At 37.7% G+C, this 27,218-nt stretch overlaps 1 protein-coding gene across 1 annotated transcript; it reads right to left on the bottom strand.

The window, feature by feature from the left end:
- Window positions 1–24,510: 24,510 nt before the first annotated feature.
- Window positions 24,511–25,999, bottom strand: LOC146004760 (alpha1,4-N-acetylgalactosaminyltransferase 1-like). Its single transcript, XM_083143738.1, has one exon. The coding sequence runs from the start codon at window positions 25,969–25,971 to the stop codon at window positions 25,024–25,026; it is 948 nt and encodes a 315-aa protein (XP_082999864.1). The 5' UTR covers window positions 25,972–25,999; the 3' UTR covers window positions 24,511–25,023.
- Window positions 26,000–27,218: the final 1,219 nt, after the last annotated feature.

The raw sequence follows: 27,218 nt of genomic DNA, 5'->3' as shown, positions 1-27,218 counted from the left end.
CTCGCCTCAAAAGTGACAGAAAAGCCAAGGTAAATTCCTTTTTCTAATCTCTAATTCTCCGAAACTATTCTTTTTCGAATGAGAAAATAGAGATTAAAGTTGATTTGAAAAAAAGAAAGTATTGAAGGACAATAACAGGGAAGTTTTCCCTTTGTAAAGTCGGCTGGGTGTCTCACTGGCCTGCAGGAGACTAAGATTAGATTCCTGGGCGTGTTTTGTAAGGTCGGATTTTTGCGGCCTTCTCTCTGCATAAAACGGCTCTGGGGTTCACTCATTCTCAAATAAATAGGTACCAGTGGAGGACGACACTTCTAGGGGCGGGGGAAGGCTAAAGCAGGCTGGAGCGTGATGCTTAAAAACCAAAGGATAGAGAATGAAAGTGAAAATAAAGATTGATTGATTGATTTGTGGTTTTATGTCAACTTTATGCACAGAAAGGCTAATCGGGAGTGGACCTACAGTTTAAAGTGGGATCCGAACCACTGTGCCATGTGCCTCCAGTGGAAATAAAGAGGCAAAACAGACTGAAAGAGAAGAAAAGGAAGTGGAAAACCAACCAAAACATACTATAATAACAGAGGGAGGGGTGGATTGAGAGAAATGAAGATAAACATTTCTCACGATGGAGTGAGAATAGGAACAAAGAAAAGAAACAGTACAGAACGATAAAGAGATAAAGGAAGGAAGAGAAACAAAAAGAGAGGCATACAGAGAAATCTATAGAAAGAGAGAATGAGAAACAGAAACAAAAGGTAGAAAACGAAATAGAGAACGAGCAAGTGGAGGGAGAGAGAGAAAGAGAAGGGCAAGAAATGAAGGATGCTCTATATCTGAAGAGCCAGGGAGAGAGAGCAAAGAACGCAGGAGGGAAAATGGAACAAGACCTAATCGTGAAAAAGATACTATGGTTTTACACACAGAGAGAGATAAAAGAGTTATAAATAAAATTGAGTTTTCTGTATTACAAGTTCTAGACTCTCCCAAGTCTCATTCCAGCTCAAATGAGGCGAAAAAAAAAGTCGCCCTAGTTTCGAGTGTAAGCGAAATTTTAAAATTTTACTCGCTAAACTGCTGGAAAAGGAATACAATTCAATTGTATTCAAATATTATGCACCATTACCAAGGAGGGCCTACTTGTAATCAGAGGGCCCCGGGTTCAATAGCCGTTGAAGGAACGCCGCTCCCGAAGGAGTGGTTTGGATCCCACTTGAAACTAAATATTAAGATTTCACCAGATTTCTGACTGTGATGCACCGCAAAGTCATAAGTCCAATAGGCTCGAATGTCAGTTAATGAATGAATGCTTCCTTAGTTAATGTTACCAATGTCAAGTCACTGTTCAAATTGAAGGGGATTCCAGGAAAGTGTCTCCTGTCTCATTTTCCCCAGCCTCTACATCTTCAAACCAGTAACTTTAATTTTCCCCTTCGTAAATTTTCTGTTATTTTTGTATAATTTGTATTTTAATTTTTAGGTTCATTTAACGCCGACACGTCAGTCAAAATTGTCAATTTTTACATAATATTACATTAATTTTTGTATTAAGTCCTATGTTATGCACAGATAGGCTAATTGGGATTGGACCTACAGTTTAAAGTGGGACCCTAACCTGGGAACTCTTGATTACAAGGTGATGACGTTACCACTACGCGATCGGGGAGCATTAATTTCAGATGAAATTCATGGTTTGGAAATAAATTTATTAAAATGTTGTTATTTCACACCAAACTCAGACAGAGCATTGTCGTCCTATTAAATTTTGCGCTTTATACGTTTCATAATAATAATAATAATACGCATGATGATCATAATAATAATAATATGATGAATGTTAATTTAAATTTTTATTCTATTATTTACTTTGAGCTTCAATAAATTAAAATAAATCAGTTCTTGGGTCTCACCGCGCCGCAAAAGATTTAGTATAAGTAATATAATTGTATTAGGTAAAAAAAGTCAAAATGCGAAAATGGGAATCTCTGAACCACTCTCTTCCATCCTACATTTTCTTCAATTCCCATTATGATGCATAACCTAGATATGTAATAAAAATCGGAGAGCATCACAGAGTAAGTCAACGAAGTAACTGGCTTTCTTGATTTGGATCAGACTTGTAAACCGACGTAATTTGTGTAAACTAAGTGATGGCGATTCACTTCCTCGACTTGCAAGACTGTCTGTCTTGTATTTTGAACGTAGCCACCCACTGAAGGAATGAATGCACTTCCCTGAGTTTCCAAGGTCTTTGCGCGGACAAAACATAAACCGGATGTCAAAGCAAGATAAGTTTGCAAATTGCGGTGTTTAACCCTCCCCCCCCTCCTCCGCTCCGAGCGGCACATGACCGGTGCCGCAGATGGGAGAATACACATTCAGAGGGTTGCTTGCCCTTAAGCGACAGCAGCGCCATAAGCGGAAAATCCTCGAACTTCTAGAAGGCGTGGGAACTAAATACTTGTATTTTTTGTAATAAAATTATGTAATTTCTGTTGAAGATATTGTGCAAACGCTTGGAATTATCTATCTAAATTCACGACACTAAGATGCACAATGTTGAACCTAAACCGTAAGATGGTTTAAAATTCTTCAAACGCCCCATTTAAAGCTGCTTTCACATCCAATTAATGCTGCATTTCCAATTTTTTGTACGCTAAACTAGAATCCCAATTCGATTTTTTATTCAATACATCCCTTCGTGTATCCTTCTAGAAAAGCCTTGCAGAGTATCACCGAAATTGGAAGCATATGTTAGGAGATTTTGTCAACAGAACGAGAAGCAGTTTTCAGCTGTTGAGAGAAACATCCAGCCGAGGCTTAACGTTAGCGCCTAACCAACTGCTCTACGTTAACTTAATGTCGTTATACCTTTAAAAACATGTTGATGTTTATGAAGACTCCCACCTTCCTGTGTTTCAAGCATATTTTCTCGACAAGTCGTGTAAAATATATGTTTTTGAGAACTGTTCGATATTATGCAAGGTATTGTAAATAAAATGTCGCATAAACTCCTCACAAATTTGCTTCTTTCTGCACAAACTTCATGGCAATTTCCTCCAGGTGGAGAAAAACTCTATTCAGTGTTTCAAATCCCCCAAATTTCAAGTCGAGCAAGCAGAATCGTAAATATCCTTCAAAATTCTCTTTCCAATTTATTATTTCTGTTTGATTGTGTATTATAATAGCGGTTTATAGTTTCTAAGTTCATGGAAAGTATTAAATTCAAAACCTATCACCGCAGCGTTTTTCGTCTAGTGGAAGGACCTACTCAAAGTTGGCTACTCTCACCTGGAGCCGAAATGCAATGTTGCTAAGTTTACGATTTCGGGACTTATAATTCTTTCGGGGCGGTCAAATAAGATGTTGCGAAGTGTACATATCTAACAATAACTTAAACCACTACCAGTTACCTGTAGGTGGTCAATTACAATTTATTACAACCCCCGAGGGCAATGTCAAGTTTTCAGTAGGCAGAAATATTTATAGAATTAAGCACTCAAACATGGTTTCTGTCACTGTATATACTATCTCTGCCGTTGACTGCTTATATTTTGAGGTCCTGGGACATTATGACATACCTTTTTTTATAGAATTAAGAATCAGATACTCTATAATAAATAACCGCTAAAAAAGCACAATGCCTAACGATATATTTGGCCATACAAGGCGTGAAGATCACAGCGACGAGATTCTGATGCTTGACGTCAGAGTCAAAAAATTAAGAAGTGATTTACAAGCTCTACAAACCACACTCAATGCCAGTCTTCAACTCGAGATTACCAAGTTACAATCACAATGTATGGACCCTCTTCTTAAAATCGACTCAGAACTTAAATTGCTGCTTCAGAAATACACTGACTTGGCTACACTAGATAATTTTCAGAGTTTATAGGAGGCCATAGCAGCTCTTCAAGCCAAATTTAAGACTCAGGCTACCAACTCTGAGCAACTAAAACAGCAACTAGAAGAGCAGATTGCTGGTGTCCAGACACAGCTCCAAACAATTGTCAAAAGCATAAAGTCCCAAGATTATTTTGATCTAGTGATTTCTACTTTAAAAGAACAGATTCAATCACTACAGATACCTAATCTGGACCCCTTAAACAATGCCATAGCAGAGGTCTAAGAAAAATCGACACTAGAAAATTTTATGAACAACCTACCATCCTCGAATGCTCTGAGTGCTATTACTCGTAGTGTTGCCAACATCAAGCTACAACTAGAGACATACGAGGATTTTGGCAAAATTCAGAGTACCATAAGCCATTTTGAGGGTACCATAGCAGCAGTACGCAACGCTCTGACAAGTGTACAAGAAACTCTGGAGTCCCGTTTACTTGGTATCGTAGACACCCTTGCCAGTGTTCAGCAACAGATCACCAAACTTAAAAATCTTAATACCGAATCTGAGCTATCACATTTTCATCACTTGATCGATGATATTCAAACAAAGCTTGAAATTTTACAACAATCAACACCTACTCAGGCAGATATAGCCCTGCTCCAAGATGCTATGCGTAGTGTGGCTGACGCTAGTGAATTAAATGATGTAAAATTGGCCCTTGAGTCTCTGCAGAATACGGTGGCCAATCTGCCTACATCACAGGAACTTAAAAATATTAAGAGCCGTACATCGCATATTGAAACCTGAAAACATCAAGAATATTCAGACAGAGATCAAACAGCTTAATCAGACAGTGGCTCCTCTTCCAACCAATCAGCATATTAACGACGTGCATGCTCTGTTTGAGGATATCAGAACCCAAGTCCATGATCTTACAGCCCAAAGTTAAAAATTGGCTGTTGTTGAAAATCTACAGCTAATTGTAGCCAACATCAAGCAACAGCTAGGGACCATAGAATCCAACCAAGCAAATGCTCTGTCTGTTTTTGCCACGCAGCTTCAAGAGATTGTGCAACAATACAAGAAACTTGCTGTGGACATAAGAATCAAACCAGGCCACGACGAGATTGTTAGGACTATAAACGAGCATCATGAAATTGTAATTAGTAGATTGCTTACAGCAGAAAAAGAAATAACTGGCCTAATCGAGAATCCTAAGCACACAGTAATCCTTGAATTGTACAGTGTCCCCAACAAAGAATACGAATCACCGTTTACACCAGGTGTCAAACTGTATATGTTGTCCCCTGCACAATTTTATTACCAGTTCTTCGTAAGGGGCACACTCAAACCGGTCAAGATCAAATACTGGTTACAACCGCAGACTCAGCACTACAATACCTTGTCAATAGCCAATGCTGACAACATACCAAAAATCACCAGTGTGGAGTTGGAGGATTTTACAGACCCCAATACACTAGAACAGCCTATGCTGAAGATGATGGTTCTTTGGAGTTTGACATACAAACAGGGGATAAGCTGTATTTAGAAAATCCTGTAGTATCAGCTGCTGAACACCCCATAGTTGCAATATTCTTGTTTACATACTATGTCTAGACAAACCATAGTTGACGAACTACACAGACCAGCCAAACGTAACTATAAGCGACTGCCAGTGGTCACAAAAGGCATAAACGATTTGTGGCAGGCTGACTTGGTTGAGATGGCAAGCGGACAGCTGAAAAACATACACAAGATCAACAAGGGCTACAAGTATCTACTTACTGTCATAGATACATTTTCGAAATATGCCTGGGCCACTCAAATCCAAGACTGGAGCATGTTTTACCGAAGCTTTTAGGACAATCATCAATCAGAGTGGCAGATTACCACGCTATCTACAAACAGATAACGGTAAAGAATTCTATAATTTGGTATTTCAACAATTTGTTAAGAGCCAGTCATTAAGACATTACTCAAGTTACAGGGATCTCAAAGCCTCTATTGTAGAAAGATTCAATAGGACCCTAAAAAGTCATATGTATAAGCAATTTACGCTTCAAGGTAATTATAAATGGGTTGCTATGATACCAGAACTTCTAGATCAGTATAACAACTCGGTCCACACCACAATTAATAAGAAGCCATCTGATGTAACCCAATCAGACGAGCAGCAATTGATCAACACTGTTTACTATCCGAGATATCAGCCAACAACCAGAAGATCTAAATACAAGGTAGGTGATCAAGTAAGGATTAGTAAATATAAACACATATTCGAAAGAGGCTTTACTAGAAACTGGAGCACTGAATTATTTACAGTGGTTCAAGTTATACCTGGGGCCCTTAACACATATATAATAAAAGACCATCACAACGAAATCCTCAAAGGCCGATTCTATGAAGAAGAACTTAGCAAAACTAAACAGCCTGACACATATCTCATAGAAAAAGTCATCCGCAAAAAAGGCAACAAGCTACTATTCAAATGGCTAGGTGATCCGGAAACCAGCTGGATCAAAGCAGACAAAGTGATACTATGAACACCTGGGATGTTATAAAGCGACTACCAGAGCCCTAACAGCAGACTAAGAAAAATGGCAATCTGCTACCTGATAATATTCGTTGTCTTATTGTTGGGCCATCGGTAAGACTACGCTACTGGTTGATAATTTTTTACTGGCACCTAACTGGTTAGACTGGAAAAACAGGCACTTGTACGTCATTTCTAAGAGCTTAGAACAATTAAAATATCAGCATCTGATGAAGCTATACGATGGACTGGATATAGCCACTTTTGAATCAGATGTTAAGCCACTCGATGACTGTCTCGATAACTCTGTTGTTGTGTTTGATGACATTATACTAGATAATCAAAACGAGGTTCGAAAGTTTTTTACACAGGGGCGACACAAAGAGATAGATTGCTTATACCTGGCGCAGACCTTTTCCAAAATACCGAAACAGCTGCTACGAGACAACAGCAATTTCATATGTGCATTTCGTCAAGATCATACTAACCTCAAACACATACATGACGAGTATGTAGGTGCAGACTTAAGCTACAACGATTTTTCTAAGTTTTGTGGTAGGTGCTGGAACCAGGACAGCTACGGGTTTGTCACAATCGATATGACAAGGAAACCCAATAGTGGTAAATATAGGAGTAAAATCAATGATTTTCCAGACTTAGAGACGTATATAAACAGCTATGAAACGACCAATCGTTGACGATCTTAAATTAAGAGACTATCTTGTAGAACGATTCAAGGGATGGAAATCAGAGAACCGAGGTTTTTACGAACAACACAAGCGCACAGAACAGCCTATTATTGATGCTATTAGTGAACTGGGTAAAAATATCAAAACTGTTACAGAGCAAATTCAAAATTTGATCACAGAGTTTGTACCGGTAGCTGCTCGGAACATATTAGATTATCCAATCATCGCACTTTCTAGTATTCATACACCTAGTCCTGTTCGTTCTCAAAGAATCGAAGCTAGTCAAGATCCTATTGATTTGGGCCTTCTTGCTCAAAAATATTTAAGCACACCCAAAGACAACAAAGACGAGGTCTTCGGTTTATATGCTGACACAGAGCTTGACGGTAGCATCATACATAAAATTGGCAATTTTAGAGTTTGTTTATGGGCGATGATCTGATTGTATATTCAGAATCTCATCTTGGATAAAGAGGCGGTTTTGTTAAGTATCCTGGAACACCTGGATTGTTGGAACTGATGACTCGTAAACGGCCTGACGACTATACAGATCAAGACTATGTTCACTTCAAAGAAATACTAATAAAATCGGATGCCCTGTACCAGAACAACGATCCTACACAAAAAAGAGTCAAGTCTAGCAGTGGAGCAAAATACAACAACTTAATCAAGCCCATATGGACACAGATCAAGACAGGTAGCGGAATCAAAGATTACAACACCGTGCCTAAAGAATTTGTCTGGGTTGACGATGTAAGAAAACTAATAGATAGGCTGCTCGTCATAGCTGGCCAAGAAAATGCCGGTAACCACAACTTTTACAACGAAAAAGTCGGAATTATGGATATGATAGCCAAAATTGTCTAATTTTATAGTCAACGACACTAAGGGGATTGGACCCTGACCTCTACCAGGTGCATCCCTCGGGTGGCGGATGAGGGATCCCACCAGATATGGTGGGGTGGTCCGAATATAGAATAAGGACCCGTGGACCAACAGGGAGCCCAGTGCCTGGGGGCTTAATACTGGGCCACCCTCTCTCTAGGGGTTAAAATATAGAGAGCCGGCCCGGAGGGCGAAGACCAACGGTTCCAGAGGCGGAAGAGGATCATAGAGAAAATCCCAACGGCAATGGAAGCGGAAGAGTTACGACGTTAGTGGCCAATATGAACCACTAAGAAGCGGATTGGATATCTCCGTCAAATATCCAAAACCAACTGCTGCCTTGCAGGGGTGTGGGATCACCAAAGTATATGAGAGAAAACCCTGAAAATAAAAATCAGCCTGGTCGTTGGGCTAATCCCCCACACCAGACTAAAACTAGCGGATTCAGAGAAATAAAGGTAGCCTCGGAAAGGATGGATTTAGTAGAAGACGACAAGCAAGGAAATGGAATATCCGAATTGGAACTTGGAATATTAAAACAATTAATGGAAAAGAAGTGGAGATTGTAGGAGAAATGAAAAAGTATAAACTAGCAGTACTAGGACTAAGTGAAGTAAGGAAGAAAGGCAGTGGTATAATGTGCCTTGAAAGAGGATATGTGCTGAGATATGTTGGAGTAGGTAGAGGAAGAAGAGCTAAGGAGGGAGTTGGCATAATAGTTAATGAGCAAATGGAAGAAAGGGTGGAATCATGGGAACCAGTGAATTCAAGGATAATAGTAGTTAGACTGAAAATTGAAGAAAGAATAACAACAATACAAGTTTATGCCCCGACAAATGATCAGAACATATTGGAGAAAGAAGTTTTCTATACTCAATTACAAAGAGTAGTGGATAAAGAGAATGAAGAGAATAGGAAGGTAATATTGATGGAAGATCTTAATGGTAGAACTGGAAACAATAGGATAAGGTCACATGGTTGTATGAGACCATATGGAGAGGAAAGTGTGATAAATGAAAATGGACAAAGATTAATAGAATTCTGTGTAGAGAACCAATTGCTACCAGGAAACGCCTTTTTCCAGCATAAGAAAATTCATAAAATCACTTATGAAGCTGAGGGAAGTGCGGCAAAGAGTATAATAGACTACATAATTTATTTAAGAGCACTTCGATATGCCTTTATGGATGTAAAGGTAATTCGAGGTGCTGAATTGAGTACTGACCACAGACTGCTAATAGCTATAACAAGATTTAAGAGGAATAATAGAGAAAGAGATAGGAAGTTTGAAAAGATACAAGTAAAGCAGCTGGTTAAGGAAGAGAAGAGAAAACAGTATAAGTATAATGAACTAGTAGAAGAAAAATTGAATGAATTGGAAATAACAAGAATGGAAATTGACAGTATGTGGGAAAAATTTAAGGAAGTGATACTGTATGCAGCAATTAAAGTATGTGGCAAAGTTAGGGTGAATACAAAAAGGAAAATAACTAATTGGTGCACGGATGAAGTAAAGAAAAAAGTGAAAGAGAAAAAGAAAGCATGGAAGAATTACCTATAATTAAGATCAGAGGAACATAGGTTAATATATGTGCAAGAAAAGAAATGAGAATAAATTGGCTGTAGAGGAGTCAAAGTGAAAATCTTGGGAGAAGTTTGGAAATGATATTGAACAAAGTTTTGTAGAACATAGAAAGCAGTTCTGGAATATGGTCAAAAGCCTGAAAGGAAAATGGGGAAAAGCAGCAAGAGCTATAAGAAATAAGGAAAATGTACTAGTCATAGGAAGGGAGAATGTGATGGAGGAATGGAGAAAATACTATGAAGAAAAGTTCAAGGATAGGACAAATGAGCAAGAACAAGATGAGGAGCAGGAACAGGAACAGGAGGAGGATGAGAGAATAAGAAACAGAGAAGAGGAGGAGCATGTAGAAGAATATATGATGATAACAGAGAATGAAGTGAGAGAAGCAATTAAACGGATACGAATTGGGAAAGCAGCAGGATGGGATGGAATAGCACCAGAACTTATAAAATATGGAGGACCAAGAATGGCTGAAATACTACTGAATATATTAAGGGAAGTATGGAGAACTGAGACTATACCAGAAGAGTGGAAAAGGAACATAATTGTGCCAGTACACAAGAAAGGGAGTAATAAGGAATGTGATAATTATAGAGCAATATGTCTATCATCAGTGGTATATAAGATGTATACGAATATATTGGAAAGGAGGCTGAGAAAAATCATAGAGGGAAAACGTGAAGAGAAACAAGCGGGATTTAGACCTGGGAGACAGACTCAAGATCACATTTTTATATTAAGAACAATGATGGGGTTATCTTATAAGAATTATTAATACTCTACCGCCTAAATTTTGGAATATCTCTGAGGGTCGGGGGCTGGTTAATGACATCATAAACAAGCTGCCATTTGAGTTACACATACCAGGCTATCAGTATTGTGGTCCCGGTACCAAACTAGACCATAGACTAAATAGAGGGGACCCTGGTGTTAATCCCCTAGACGCTGCTTGTAGAGACCATGACATAGCATACAACACACATACCGATCTTGACAAGCGACGTGTGGCAGACAAAAAATTAGAAGAGGCTGTATTCGGTAGATTAGTAAGCAGAGATGCTTCTTTGGGTGAAAAAATAGCAGCGTTGGGGACCACCATAGCTATGAACACCAAACAAAAACTAGGGTGGGGGTTGTAACAGACTAAATAAACTGGCCCAGCAATAAGTGTTACGAATTAAATTGAAACCACTTATTTAAGCTATGTAATCCCAGAATATGTATATAATAAACCTACGGTAAAGGCCAAGGGTGTTATGTATCAGATACCTTAAGCAGGTCATAAATCTCTTGGTACTGTCGATAGTTTTTTAACCAAAAAACAGCGCAACAAGAAAAGCTCTTGTCTTGCCAAAGGCTATGGTATGAAGTTGTTACTTAGTACCCCCAATTTAAAAAATACAGCAATCCAGAAAAAATCACATGTAGGTGGCTTTATATTTAGTATCCCGGCTATCTTAGCAGCACTCGGTGCAGTTGGTAGCTTAGCAGGGGGATCGGCTGCCATAGCAAAAACAGTAATAGATGCCAAGAAGAATAAGGCCGAATTAGCTGAACAAAGGCGCCATAATCTGGCCATAGAAAAACAAGGCAAAGGTCTTAAAAGAGTCATAAATAAGTTTAAAGAAAACAAGCGCCGCTTACCAACCAAGATATTGAAGCTTTAATCGAACTACTGGGCATCAAAAATTTTAGAAGTGTGTACATGTCTGATTCTTTACCAAAACAACCGCTCAAAAAAGAGTGTGGCATAGTCAATTTGGATAGCTACAAAAATCAGGGCACACACTGGATCTGCTATCTTAAATATTCAAACAACGAGGCGTTTGTGTTCGATTCGTTTGGGGGGATTCCACCTAATAATGTAGTAAAATATCTAAAATCTCATAATCTGTATTACAATGACGATCGTATTCAAAATTTTGAAGATATAAATTGTGGACATCTGTGTTTATCTGTTCTTAGATATCTGTCCCAAATAAATAAACCATCAATTGAAGATTTTCAAAAGGCCCTGTGGTATCTAAAACATCATGGGCATATTCCATCTGACCAGCCAGAATTCAATCTTAAAACTCAAACTACATGATGATATTATGTATCCCAAATCAATAGCTCTTAGAGCATTCTACGGCATGTACTTGATCCCTAATATTACACATCATAACAACACAATCACAACTGGGGATCAAAAAATTGTCATCACTCCAGGGCAGTATAATATATCTACTTTAAATGCTCAGTTACCTAGTGGTGTTGTCTTAACTCAAAATTCTGTCACTCACAGAGTAGAGATTGTGTCTGCTACAGAGACAGTGGATCTGGGTACTATAGCAGAGCTATTAGGCTTCCAGAACAACACAAAACTTGAGCCAGCCATCAAACACACTGCTGTTAATATACCTAAATTCTTGGCCATAGAGACTCTGAATATTCATTGCAATGTGGCCGAGGGTATGATCACCAAATCAGATGGAATAGGCACTCACAAACAAACTGGCATCATCGCAACATTCAAACCTAACTCTGAATTTATGGAGCCAATCATCTACATTCCATCACCAACATTATATTTTCCTGCGTGCCATAATAGAATCGACTACATTGAGTTGGTTGTCACTAACGAAAAAGAAGAATTAGTTGATTTTGCTGGAGCCACAACAACCGCCATCATAGAGATTAATATATAAATAAAATACATACTAAAAAATGGAGCATATCGAAAGCTACGAGCTACACTCGTTCCCTCCGAACCGTAGGACCTTTGCCAATTTGAATCAGCCCAACACAGAGATTGAGGTTGATGTTGACGTAGAGTATGGCTTTATACACCCCCAGAGAGCAGACTTATATATCAAGTTTGATGTTGTCAAGCTCGACGGCACAGATTATTCTGCTAACTCAAATATAAGACTAGTAGACAACTTTGTACCGCATCTGTTTTCTCAAATCGAGATCCGAAAGCATGGTGTTGTCATAAACAGAGTAGACTATCCTGGTATTACCTCTACAGCTTTGGCCACACTGAATTTATCCAAGACCGAGGCCTCGTACTACAAAATCGGTGGATTTGAGGCTGGCGATAAAATAATAACCAAGAGTCACACTGTTACCTGGATTCTTCTCAGATTACAAAGACATTATGTGGAAGGGTGGTTTAAGAATCACATTTCGAAGAGCCGCCAATGATAATAATGCTTTGATGCGGTACAGTACATTAAACTCTACTGGAGCAGCTCTGCCTAATACCCTACCTGACGAAGGCAAATGTCTTATTCAGACTATGGAGCTAAGAATCCCGGTTGTTGAATACGAAGCCAGTTATGCTTTTAAATACAAAGCAGATATACTAAAAAATCCACAGGTGCCTTTACAATTTTATACATATCAATGTGTCCAGAAGCCTGCCACTGGTAGCTATTACGTATTCGATGATACGAATTCATTTTCTAGAATACAATATGACATGCCAGATTTTGTGGTGGTGCTGTTTCAGACTGGTCGAGACAACAACCAGCAGCAAAATTCAAGTAAGTTCGATAACTGCAATATCAAAAACGTATATCTTAAAAACGGCAGAAACGAGGTGTTTCCTAGAGAAAATTATAATATAGACACGTCCAAGGATGATTTTCTTAAATTATACGAGGCCTACACAGCATACAAGAGAGTCGCTACTGGCAATACCGACATGTATTACTCACCCGATTAATTCAAAGCACAGAGACGGATGTTTGCAATCAACACCTCAAAACGCAAGCAGGTTGTAGTTAATGACAGGACAAACATTAAAATAATCTGTGAATTTCATGATACACCACCTGCCGACACCATATGCAGTGTTATTCTTATAGGTCAGAAATCATGTGTTTATGATATAAGAAACGAAAGAGTCACAGAGCAATTCTAGAAAGCCTATGCATAATGCATTGTCTTAGTACTAGATATACAAGTTGAGCCTGGTGCCCAATTAAAATATTCGGGTTAACATATTAATACTCAGAACTGACTGTCAAGTATTTAAGCACACTTTTCAGAGTATTACACTAAAGGCAATAAGCTCATATGAGCATCTTGGCCTAGTTTTAAGTGTAGTCAAAAAAATGCCAAGATGGCCATATTTTTTACATTCCTATGGACAACAATCTGACAGATGCAGCTTTTGTACGTGTAGCCAAATCAATCTGAGGGGGATCGTACATTTTACGGGAAATCCCCGAGGGCTTTTTTACTAAATTCTTGGATTCGACGGAGTAGCACACTGTAGGCAATAAGCTTATATAAGCATCTTGACATAGTTTTAAGTGTAGCCAAAACTAGTCTGAGCGGGGTCGTACTTTTTGTAGGGGGTCGTACTTTTTATGTTCCAGTAATATCACATTTCATACTACTTCGAAAGCATCAAGCACATAAGCAAGAGAGACCATAGCTCGGAAAACGGATCGTTGCAGACTTGGTCACATGATTTCCGCACTCGTTGTTCATTTGTTTGAAATCAAGAATTTAGAAAATCCAGCAACGCAGGTTGAGGCCTGCAAGTTGTTGGTTGAAGTACTTCTAACGTGTGGAAATATATGTATAAGAACATTTGAAAATGTTATGTGATTTCCATCGTGAAAAACAAGCGTTTAAATGCAGAGAGAACAACGAGTCCTCAGATTTATCTACTGATCGTATTTGGTGGTGCAGTCGAAGTTCAATTCGAAAGACTTTCACTTCCAGTCCACGACTTGAAGACCGCACTGCATGACCATACTCGGAGGATGCTCGCTCACTTCAAGTACGGTCTCGCACTTTCGAACACCTTGGTGGTAAGCTTTTACGGTGTGTATTGTGGCGAGTAAAGTGTTGACACCCAGAATTTCGGAACAATATTTTCTGTAGAGAAAAGTGTTAAATACCTTTTGGACTTTCCTAAACGTAGAGTTATTGTCGCAGCCACTCAAATGGTTTCTATACCGGGCCATATCAATCCAATCGGAACTTTTTTCTTGCAAAAGTAGATCACAAAATGTGGCCCTGGATGTCTCTTCCTCTTATGAATCACATGACCCGCCAGTCGGAATTGTCTTTATTCACTTATTGAAATACTATCAGGAGTTGAATATGAATTACGAAGTTCAGATTTTGGAACTTTTCTCCAGTCATACCTTTCTTAATCTCTTTTCAGTAGTTTTGAAAGGATCTTGTTTTTTTTAAAACTCTTGTGCCTCTCATTTAGTGCCCATATGATACCACACTAAATTTACTTTCTTGCATATTCAATCTTTGAATTTGATTTTGATTTAACTTTTAAACTCCACTTTAAGCACAGTAAGACTAATCAGGTGACAACCTACAATTTAATGTGGGATCCGAACCACTAGATGCCTCCATCGGATAGCGTCGTCACCTTGTGCATAACGACGCTACCACTGCGCCATCGGGGAGGTCCCATCTTTTAATTTCTTCGATGTTAGACTAGATATTTAATGAGTATAACATAGTTTGTGACGTAGGTGAAACACACCTATATTATAAAACACAGTATCATAATCATTATCTTTATTATGGCTGGGTTAATTTGATTCCGTGAAATTAATTCTCTACGTATTCCTTGTTACTCTCTCGATAAATTTTTGCGAAAAAGTCACACTTTAATTTTCTATCCTAAAAAAAATAACTAACTCCCTAGTCTTCTTAAACCCGAAGGTTCATGGCTACAGCAACACAGGCCTTCCATCTTTCCCTATCTTGAGCAAGTTCTATATACTCTTTTCCATCCCTACCGATTTCCTTTAGGTCCATCTCAACGTTGTCCCTCCATCTTCGTCTTGGCCTTCCTACAGGTCTCTTACCATCAGGTTTCCCAACAAGAATCCTGTAAACTCCTCTTTCCTCTCCCATTCGTGCCACATGGCCTGCCCACCTAAGTCTTCTTGATTTAATTATTCTAATAATATCTGGACATGAATACAAATTATGTAGTTCCAAATTATGTAACCTTCTCCACTCACCTGTCTCCTCATCCCTTTTAGGTCCAAATATTTTCCTAAGGATCTTATTTTCAAATACTCTCAATTTATGTTCCTCTTTCAATGTAAGGGACCAAGTTTCACACGCATATAATACTACAGGCAAAATTACTGTTTTGTATATTTTAACTTTTAGTTTATTTTTATTAAACGAGAAGACAAAAGTTTATGAAGAGAGAAGTAACATGCATTTCCTGAATTAAGCCTACTTTTTATTTCCTCTTTAATATCATTTTCATTTGTTAATATTACTCCTAAGTATTTGAATTTGGAAACTGGTTCAAACGAGTTGTTATCAATAATTAGATTTTGATTATTACCCTAACACTTGGTTTCGGCCTGTAAGCATATATTTAGTTTTCTCTTTGTTAACTTCCAAACCTATCTCTTTAGCTGTTTTGAAAAATATTTTAGCATTATTCTTAATTGTATTCACATCATCCCCCAGTAAGCCTACATCATCTGCATATGCTAACAACTCAGTCACACCATTTAATTTTAGTCCTTCTTTATTTTCTTTTACCTTCCTAAGAGCATATTCTAAGGCAAAATTAAAGAGCAATGGAGATAATGCATCTCCTTGTTTTAACCCATCATGAATTGTAAATTTGTCAGACATATTAATACCCACACGAATTTTACTTTCTGTTTCACTGGTGCATATTTTTATCATACTAACAAGCTTCTTAGGTATTCCAAACTCTACTAATATATTATAAAATTTATCTCTTTTGACCAAATCATATGCTTTTTTGAAATCAATGAATAGCTGATGGACATTTTGATTATATTCCCACTTTTTTCAAGTGTCTGTCTGACGTGAAAAATTTGATCTCTAGTTGATCTGTTACGTTTAAATCCACATTGATAATCACCTATAATTTCATTAGCATATGGGGTTAGTCTTGTTAAAAGAATATTAGATAATATTTTATATGTTGTTGAGAGTAGAGAAATTCCACGGTAATTATTGCAGTTCATTTTATCACCTTTTTTAAACACAGGAACAATTATGGATTCTTTCCACTGTTGAGGGATTTCTTCTTTATTCCATATTAAACAAATTAATTTATGAATTTGACATATTAATGAATTTCCACCATATTTAATTAACTCAGCTGGTATTAAATCAATGCCAGGTGCTTTGTTATTCTTTAGCCTTTTAATAGCATCTTTAACTTCAGTCAAGTTAGGTTCTGGAACTAAAGGTTCTGCTGTGTGGACTTCATTTACTTCTGATTTATCTCCTACATGAACATTTAAAAGGTCATTAAAGTAGTTCTTCCATCTATTTAGAATATCACTTGGGTCAGCTAGAAAATCACCGTCTTTATCTTTTATCAAGTTTACTTTAGGTTGCCACCCCTTTCTAAACTCATTTACACCTTTATATAAATCTCTGATATTTTTATTTTTGCTGTTTGTTTCAATTTCGTTAATTTTGCTTTTCAAGTAATCTCTTCTTTACTTCTAAACGTGCGGTTAACTTCTCGCTTTATTCTATTATAATTGTTTAGATTTGTATCATCAGAGTTATTTAACCACCTAAGTCTAGCCTGATTTCTTATTTCTATTAGATTATGACATTCATCATCAAACCATGGCTTACTTTTTCTCGGTTTATGGTATCCTATACTTTCTTTAGCTGCTGATTCTATTGCATTACGTATGTACTCCCAATTCTTATTTACGTCTGTTTCATTTATATTTTCATCATCATTTAAATCCTGAAAAACATCAAATCTATTTGACAGTTTAATTTGGTAATCTTTCTTAATTCTTTCATCAGTAAACTTTCCTGTATCAAATTTTATAACTTTTAGATTTTGTTGCTTATGATTTATCACTGAGAGTCTTTCTCTTAATTTTGCAATTACTAAATAATGGTCACTGGCACAGTCAGCACCTCTATGTGTACGAACGTCAATTATACTAGTATGCCTTCTCTTATCAATGAGAATATGATCCATCTGATTATGAGTTTTATCATCTGGAGAAGACCAGGTATATTTATGGATATCTTTATGTTTAAAAGTGGTACTTTTCACAATTAAATTCTTTGAGGTTGCAAAAGTAATCAATCTTATACCATTATCATTACTTAATTCATGAAGACCTTCTTTACCAATCGTGGGTTTAAATGTCTCTTCTTTGCCAATCTGTGCATTACAGTCACCTAACAGAATTTTCATATCATACTGAGAAAATTTATCAAAGACCTGTTCTTACTCTGCATAAAAATCATCTTTAGTATTATCATCCTTATCTTCCGTTGGCGCATGTATGTTTATTAAAATAATTTTACACCACCTACCCTGTAAAACTGCATATGATATCCTATCATTAATAAATTCTACTGTTTTAAGAGCCGAGATAATTCTATTATTTATGAAAAAACCTGTTCCAAAATTATGATTTTCAGTACCACCATAGAAAAAAGTATAATTTTTAGTTTTACAATTCCCTTCTCCTGGCCACCTAACTTCCTGGACAGCTACTACATCTAATTTATACTTAACTATCTCATTAACTGTACACTGAAATGCCCCAGGCCGGTAAAGGCTCAGAACATTCCAGGTGCCTTATTTAATATCCTTATTCCTTACGTAGATCTTATCCTTGGTCCAGGGACCTCCCAAAGCAGTCCCCACCCGGAGATCCGAACGGGGGACTATTTTACCTCCGGAATATTTTACCTTGGGAACATCCATGGCCTTATATTGCTGTTTCTTGACATTTTCTTTTTACAGTGTAGAGTTGTCAGTTCTACGCCTAACCCCCAATATGAATGGAGGAACTACTACACAAGACAAACACAAACACATTAGACAGCACAGCTACTACTCAAGACACACACAAACACATCGCAACTATAATACAATATAAACACAAACACACCACAACTACTACACAATATAAACATAAGCAAACTACACACCACAAGTACTACACAAGACAAACACAAACAAACAAATTAGACAGCACAACTACTACGCAAGACAAAACAAACATAGTAGACAGCACAACTACTACACAAACATACTAGACAGCACAACTACAACCCAAGACACATACATACACATCACCGATACTACACAAGACAAACACATTTAAATCTAACTTACGAAATTACAAGAGTAATAAAATTCCATCAGCATATTTGCAGTCTAAAGCTCTTCTTGTTTATGCATGCGATTTTTGTTGGATGTTGCAGTCCGAAGGGGGGAAAAAAATCAAGACAAAATTCCCTGAAATTTCCCTGACTTTTTTGTCACCTCAAATTCCCTGACTTTTCCCAGTTTTCCAGGTCTGTCGTCGCCACCCTGGAATGAGGAATGCAAAAAGTTTGTGGATGTATGTTTTGTTAAGCTGAGAGTTCACATTTCAGCTGACGGCTAGACGACACTCGCATCAGTCAGTGTTTTGGTTCCGTAGATCACCGGACCTTACACCATGTGACTTATTTTGGTGAGATTACCTCAAAGACAGAGTATTCGTCCCAGGGATGCAGTGTGATATAGCAGACCTAAGGGAGCGTATCATCGCAGCGATAGATACTATCGACAGAACCGTGTTGATGTGTACCATGTCACCTGTAGTGCACATGTTGAACATTTGTAGGAAAAAAAAACAACTGAATTACTTGTTCGTTCTGGACTGGTTCAATATTTTACTTGCAATAAGTTTTAGTGGCCCCTCAATTATTTCTATCCTAACCAGTATTATATAAAAATATACTTACAGACGCACAGGCGGAAATGAACTGAAACTTTCTTCCTTAACTCTGATATCTTAATGATATGGAGAAACACTTGACTCTTATCAATTGAAGATATGTTCTTTTCACGATATTATTTGATGAATGATGATGATAGCACAGGTCTACATATATCCTCTGCCGACCAATTACTTTTTATTGCATTGAACAAAAAAATATTCTCTGTGGAATAAAAGTGTGCAAGAATAGTACTAGTGAAAACTGTCAAATTCAAAGGACGCGATTCTATGTTAACGATGAAGAAGAATTATAAATCATAATTTACCGTAATTTTGGAGAGTTGCAAAATATTTCTTTGTGGAACAAAAGGGTGCAGAAGTAATGCGAAAATATGAGGTAGTCAAAACTTTCTACTTGAAAAGTCGGGCTCCAGTGACAACTTGAAACCCAAGTTTTGAATCGTGATTTGACGTTTTTTCTTATTGGGGAGGGATATGGGTGCAAGAATTTTCCTTGTTTAAAAAAGGTGCGAAGCAAGAGTAAAAATTCTAGCTGTAAAATGTTTTCGGGTCACAAAGTCTAGTTCCAACTTAACGAAGCTAATTTGAACGTGCACGTCCAGCACGTGAGTTGCCAACGTGGCATGATCTACCATCTGAACCTTGTGGGTTGTGGAGTCCGTTTATTTGTTGTATGTTTCAAGCCACTCTGTTACGTGTTTTGCGATATTGTGTGTCGTGGAGGCATGTGGGTTGACGTGAACAGTTAGTTGTGTAAAAAAATATATCCTGCATTCTAAGTTTAATTCAACGAGCTGTGCTGCTGTAGTGGTAAGTACAGTACACCTCCTCAAATGTTCTCAGTATTTTTTCTTCTTATTTTCTCGATGGGTCATTTCACGTCATGTACAGAAACGACATATTATTATTTATTCTATCTTGTGTCGTTTTAAGGAATGGAATACAATTGGGAGCTAAATGAGGCAGTCTGCTATCCAGGATGATTCTGATAAGAAAGCACTCGTCCCTTTCAAAACTGAATGTTGCACGAAATTGACTGTGAATTTCATCAATGATTCTGTTCAAGATGACAAGGAACAAATGTATTCGAAGCAGTTCTTACTATGGTCATTGACTGAAGTGGGAGAAACTTGATCTGTGATGAGATGGTCATAAAGTTCTCCTGGAATTCTCCCTTTTCTCGACCACTTCGATACCATTTTATTCACAAAGACTCATATTTTCTTTAAAATTTCACGGTGTTAATTGTCTTCCCTTATTGACGTCATGTCGTCAAAAAGGAATCATACAAGTAGCAGTGTCCTTATGTCTGCATCCTTATTCAGAAGATAATCTGAAACATTGCTTGTGAGAACCAACAGTTTACTGATAAAACAAAGCACACAAACCAAGGAAAAATATATTTAGTAAAGTAGGCCTCCTGCGTCATCTCTGTGGGATGCAGCCTCCTCTGACAACTTTGAAAGAAACACTACAATAACGCTTAATGTCTTCTTCGAATGGCAAAAGGCTTTTCCATCTAGTTTTAACTCTGTCGTTGAACCTGTCATTTCTTTTTACAGTGATGCAAACTAAGAGTGGGCGCTAGATGAAGACATAAACACAAATTTTAAAGATTTGGAGTGGAGTTTTCAACATCTTCCATATATTTTACAAACTTGATGACCAGATTGGTCTATGGTTCATGCAATTTGCTTACACCCAAGGACAAGACAAATAGTATGCGAATTGTCCATCACTATTTTCATTCAGTCTGTGTTCCACAATGCGACGATCATGAATTGAAATAAAAGAAAGAAGTTGAGGGCAACATCTGCTTCGCACCAACAGAATTTCACACTTTTAAACAACACAAGAAGGAGAATAAGAAAAGAATGAAATTGGTGATAGACAATTTGCCTACTATTGTCTTCTGCCACTGGATGTAGCCTACAAAGCTTGAGGAATTCCATCTTGAAGTCAAATACGTACACCTCACTCTACTAGTCATAAGACTAGCTCCATGGTATGTTTGTGCTAGACAAACGTATGTCTATGAAGTTCGTGAAGAGACGTTCTTTGATATTTCTATGCATAGAGGAAATCTGCATCTAATGATTGAAGAGTGACGAATACTGAAAAGCGTTATTTTACCTCCCCGCGATATTCGACAACTGACAACTGTTCTTACTTCGCAATCAATGCGAGTACTTGCGCCTCTTCCACTTCCTGGTTTATTTCAACGTGTCACCATCCTTAGACTTTACGAATACGATTTAGCCTCGGAACAGATATAAGTAAAAACCTGTGCGTTTAGCACACGAGTGGCTAGCGACAGCCTTAGCTATCTGGGAGATAAATGCGATCAGAAGCAAATCTGACCTGCCTGACCTATCAAAGTAGGCATGTAATAGCAGGAATAAGCATGTGCATAGGTAATCCAGGTCGAACTTTGTTTATTTAAGCTATTATATACATATAGGAATAGGTTAGGCAAGGTAATGTTTGGTGCTGTTAGCATATATCTCCCAGGTAGATAAAGCTGTCTCTAGCCGCTTGTGTTCGGCACAGGCTTAGTTTCAGTTTAAGTCGACAGATGGCAGAATGAATATTGTTTAAATTTAACTGAAGTAGAGTAACTTTTTTTTCGATTTATATATATTAGTAGAGTCAGTTTAATTGTAGTATATATTTTTTAAAATCTAGGTACATTTTGACGCTGTTTCATTCTAATTATACATTTAATAGGCATGTCTTATGTTCGCATCACATCGATAAGTACTAATTAATAACGTTTTCATTTTGTCTTTTTGTTTATCTTCTAATGTCCGCACATCCATTTCTTTTTAGAGGGAGATAATAATTATAAACAAGTTCTCAAATTTAATTTACGATTCTACTTACAATAACTGTTTCAAATTAATAATAATTCCTAAACAGACTACACTAATAATTCCTAAATTAATTAAGAATAAAAGTATTGTACTCGCCCAGTTTCAGGTCAAGATTTCTTGCGACATCTAATATTTCTTCATGGAAAGCTGTTGATTAACTTGATATTACGCTAGAATCAAAGCTAAACTATAGACATGATATTTCAACCATTCTTTCGATGAGCGTTGTTGCAAATTAATTTGTTAGAATTTGAATTTGACTTTCTTTCATGGTTTGTCATAGTTTTAAGTTTCTTTTATGCTTAGACAGGATAATCGGGACCAAAATTATTGGGGGAGGGGGGCTCTGATCACTGAAATAAATTAATGAATGACTCACTCTCTCCCTTTTTTAAGTTTTGGCCTCAGTGTTCGGAATCTCATAAAAGCCCATGAATTCCTCAAAAATATCAAAATTTTTATTCACAGTTCGAATATTAATTGTCCACGGATGGATATGTCACAAGTTTCGTCAACCATAATAACAAAATATTCCCGGCGTTTAAAATCTGCTACCACGGAGCGCAAAACAGATCTCCCTAATATATCAATGATCTCGTTCTGAATGTCATGTAAGAGCCATTTGTAGCCCGAACGTCCCATCCACTAACCTTGTTCATGCACATCGTCTTTTGAAACTCTTTTTAGTAAAAATTTTAACAATACTCATAATTACATACTTAGTAGATATATAGTAATAACTCATGTGTTTTGCTGTCCATAGCCTCCCCCCCCAAAGTTGATGCTTCAGCGGTCTCAGCTCCCCAAAGTTGATGGTCTAGAAAATTTCAAATGTGTATTTAAAGTTAAGTTCATGTGGCGGAATTCAGAGTAAACTTTACAAGAGAAGCAAAATAATACATTAGATCCTCTTATGCAAAATTATTTGGGGGTGCTCTGCCCCCACATCGTTAACATTGGGGGGGGGGGGGGGCTCGAGCCCCCCCCCCCAAGCCCCATGGAGTCGGCGCCTATGATCGGAACTGGCGCTATACTGGAATCAAACCAGTGTTGGTCCATGGAAGAAAATTTCCTCATTGAAAGGAAATAGCGGTAGAATTTTAATCGAGAAGCAAAAGAAAAAACTTTAATGAAAAGTATACAAATTGAAGATTTCTGACTCGTATATTAGATTGAAGCGCTTTTGAAACTGAAAGTTTGACATTTTCCATCTCCTTCACTGTGTAATTTTTACTTCAAAATGTACTATAATATATATTTTATAAAATTTGCCTTGAGAACTATCAATAACTTTCCATATCTAACTTCGATGATTATTACCAATCACAGACACTGCGTACGTGAGATTTTTTCGGGGGAGGAGGAGGACTTAACTTGTAAAATTGTATAGTGCATAGTTGCGGAGAGAACTTCTAAACCTTATTACACAAACTGTTGCAGCCATAACACCGGCAATCCTCCAGAACGTCTCTCGCACTACTACCGACAGATGGGAAATGTGCCATGATGTGTATGGTGTACATGTTGAAAGGATGTGTAAATAACATATATCATGCAAAACATTGCTCGTAAAATTATTATTTCAACAAAATAGATACTTAATTTGTGGACACTTGTATTATTACTTATTATATTATGCAGGTAAATTCCATTATTTTTGTCTACACAAAATTTAATACTTTCAACAATAATAAATGCCACACTTATTTAATCAGAAATAACGTTTTGGCAGCAGCAGCATCTTGCGTCGGAATATTGTTTTTTTTTTGGGGGGGGGGTACAAGGAATAATACTCATATCACTCACATCACGATCTTCAAACTTATTACATATTTCACATAGCTCTTCGAACATACGACATATGTCACATAAACTCCCCGCTATTTGAGTACACCTTAGGACACACTTTCTTTGCAATTCTTGAATACGGTTGATTTGAACCCACTTTGATCTTTTCTTCGGCGCTTATTTGACCAAATAAGAGCTTCCAGGATTAAAAGAAAACTCAAAGTAAGCTGTTGACAACTTCTGCGCTAACATACATAAAAAAATTCATCCCTTTAAAATACATAGGATCAATGAATATTCATCATATTCATCAATTAAAATAGTAATGGACTGTTAGCAATACTAGTGGATCCCACTGTAGATGGATGGAAATTTTCCTGATTGAAAGAAAATTGAGGTAGAATCTCAATCGAAAAGCAAATAGAAAAAAAATATGAAAAGTATAAAAATGGAAGATATTTAACTCGTATGTTAGATTGAAGCACTTTTGAAACTTGAAAATTTATGTAATTTATTCCTTCAAAATGTACTATACCATATTTTTTTATCATTTGCCTTGAGAACAATCGATAACTTTCCATATCTAACTTCGATAATTCTAACCAAACACAGACACTGGCGTATGCAGGACTTTTGTAGGGAGGAGGAGGGCTTAACTTGTAAAATTATATAGTGCATAGTTCCGAAGCTCCTAGACAGCATTACACCAGCTGTTGCTGCCATAACACCGGCAATGCTCCAGACCGTCTTTCGCACTATTACCGACAGATTGGAAATGTGCCGTGATGTGTATGATGCACGTGTTGAAACGATGTGTAAATAACATATACCATGAAAAACATTGCTCGTAAAATCATTATTTCAACAAAATAGATATCTAATTTGTTGACACCCTGTAGTTATTATAATATGCAGGTGAATTCCAGTATTTTTTGTCTACACAATACTTTCAACAGCAGCATCTTGCGTCGGAATAAATATTTTTTGGGGGTACAAGGGATACTACTTATATTACTCATATCACGGACCTCAAACGTTTTACATATTTTACATATTTCTTTTAAAATGTGACATATGTCACATCAACTTCCCGCTATTTGAGTACACCTTAGGACATACTTTCTTTGCAATTCTTGAATACGGTTGATTTGAACCCACTCTGATCTTTTCTTCGGCGCTTAGCTTATTCCACACGTGTGCTGCAAAGCTCCATGATAGATCTTCCATTGTTTTGTTGCCTTTCTCTTCGTCAAAGTATAACCACCATCTCCAATAAGGAATGGGGTAGAATGCATAAGGGGGGAAAACTGTAAAACCACCACACTTGTTGGACAACATGTCCGGTATATTCTTCTCGATGCACGTAGCTTTCAGAACTCGTGTGATCACTCCAGGACCATTGTGACTCCAAATGTGTCCTTGGAAATTGGTGCGAAGTTCTTCAATGCACGCTGCCAACATGGGATGTCCGTGATCGAAGTTTATTACTCCTGCTGCCACAGCGCCTGGATGTTCAGCTCCAGCATAGTTCCTGAACCCTTCCAGGGATTTCAACAGAAGGACGTCGAGGTCAAGGTACGTGCCACCCATTTTCCACAGCGTTAGGTACCTGAGAGCGTCGCTCGTGTGGGACACTTGCCATTTACTCCTGTTCAGAGCCCCACTGTTGTAGAGGTCCTCAAGAGGTGTTCCTTGGAAATAAACCTTCATGTCGATGTGCTTTATGTAGACATTGTCGTATAATAACAGCTGTTTCATCAGTGCATTGGTCTTATCAATATAACTGGAAGTCATTAGTAGGTGGACAGTAGAGTTAGGATTCATATTGGCGGCAGATTCCACAGAGCAGGCTTGGCGAGAATTCAAAACACTTGCACCAGAAGTCTCGTGGAAGAATATGACTTCACTGTTTCTTGTTAATTTTTTTTCACTAGGTTCACTCTCACGATTGTTATCGTCTCCGAACCAGATTACGACAATCCAAAACCCAGATGTCATTAGGATTACAGTGAATTCCTTCTTCATTTCAAGAACTAAGCCAAACGAAGATCTTTTGCAAAAATTAATCAGCAAACTCAAACCCTTTCTACAGATTGTCCTGCAAAGAGAGAGTTAAAAATTAGCACATGCTAATAACCGTATGTAGAGTTTGTAGAGCATGTCAGCCGTTCAACAGAAAGTGAGCCTAGATGTTCCAACAGTAAAAGTGCATTAAAGGTTTCTCTGCTGGTTACCATTTTCGTAAAAACACATTCCAAACTCCTGACCGTTAGTACTACATGATATGCTTGATTACTTTTATCATGCTATATGTATGAGGAGATAATTGTGTTTTATGCATTGTTACGGTCGGGACATATAGGCTCACTTTCTGTGGAATGAACCATATACAAATTACTTGAAAGGCTACCTGAAGCCGTGTCCGAAAGGTACGAAGTACAGACTTGAAGTATGATCTTCACGGAAGTGACGTCACCTTGTGTGGTTTGAAAGCATCAAGTACTTAAGCAAGCGGGACCGTAGCTCGGAAAACGGATCGTTGCAGACTTGGTCACATGATTTCCGCACTCATTGTTCATTTGTTTGAAATCAAGGGCTTAGAAAATCCGGCAACACTGGTTTAGGCCTGCAAGTTGTTGGTTTAAGTTCTTCTAACGTGTGGACATTTATATATAAGAACATTTGAAAATGTTATGTGATTTCCATCGTGAAAAACAAACGTTTAAAAAGCAGAGAAAACAACGACTCCTCAGTTTTATCTACTGATCGTATTTTGCTCTGCAGTCGAAGTTCAATTCGAAAGACTTTCACTTCCAGTCCACGACTTCAAGCCCGCACTCCAAGACCATACTCGGAGGATGCTGGCTCACTTCAAGTCCTGGTCTCGCACTTTCGAACACCTTGGTGGTAAGCTTTTACGGTGTGTATCGTGGCGAGTAAGGTGTTGAAACCCAGAATTTCGGAACATTATTTTCGGTAGAGAAAGTGTTAAATAGCTTTGGGACTTTCCTAAACGTAGAGTGATATTGTCGCAGCCACTCAAATAGTTTCTATACCGGGCCATATCAATCCAATCGTAACTTTTCTTTGGAAATGTAGATCACAGTATTATCTTTCCATCCTCGCCTTGTCCTTTGTACACGTTTCTTACCATTAGGTTTGTCCATGTGATCCCTGGGTGTCTCTTCCTCCTGTGAGTCACATGACCCGCCAGTCGAAATTTTCTTTATTCACTTATTGAAATACTATCAGGAGTTGAATATAAATTACGC

The sequence above is a fragment of the Lepisma saccharinum genome, chromosome 22 (genome assembly GCF_977018435.1).
Source record: "Lepisma saccharinum chromosome 22, izLepSacc3.1, whole genome shotgun sequence".
Lineage (NCBI taxonomy): Eukaryota > Metazoa > Arthropoda > Insecta > Zygentoma > Lepismatidae > Lepisma > Lepisma saccharinum.
This window is presented reverse-complemented; position numbering and strand designations above follow the sequence as displayed.

Excerpts from the sequence above, each read along its gene's own strand:
- LOC146004760 (XM_083143738.1), bottom strand. The coding sequence starts at position 25,971 with ATGAAGAAGGAATTCACTGTAATCCTAATGACATCTGGGTTTTGGATT.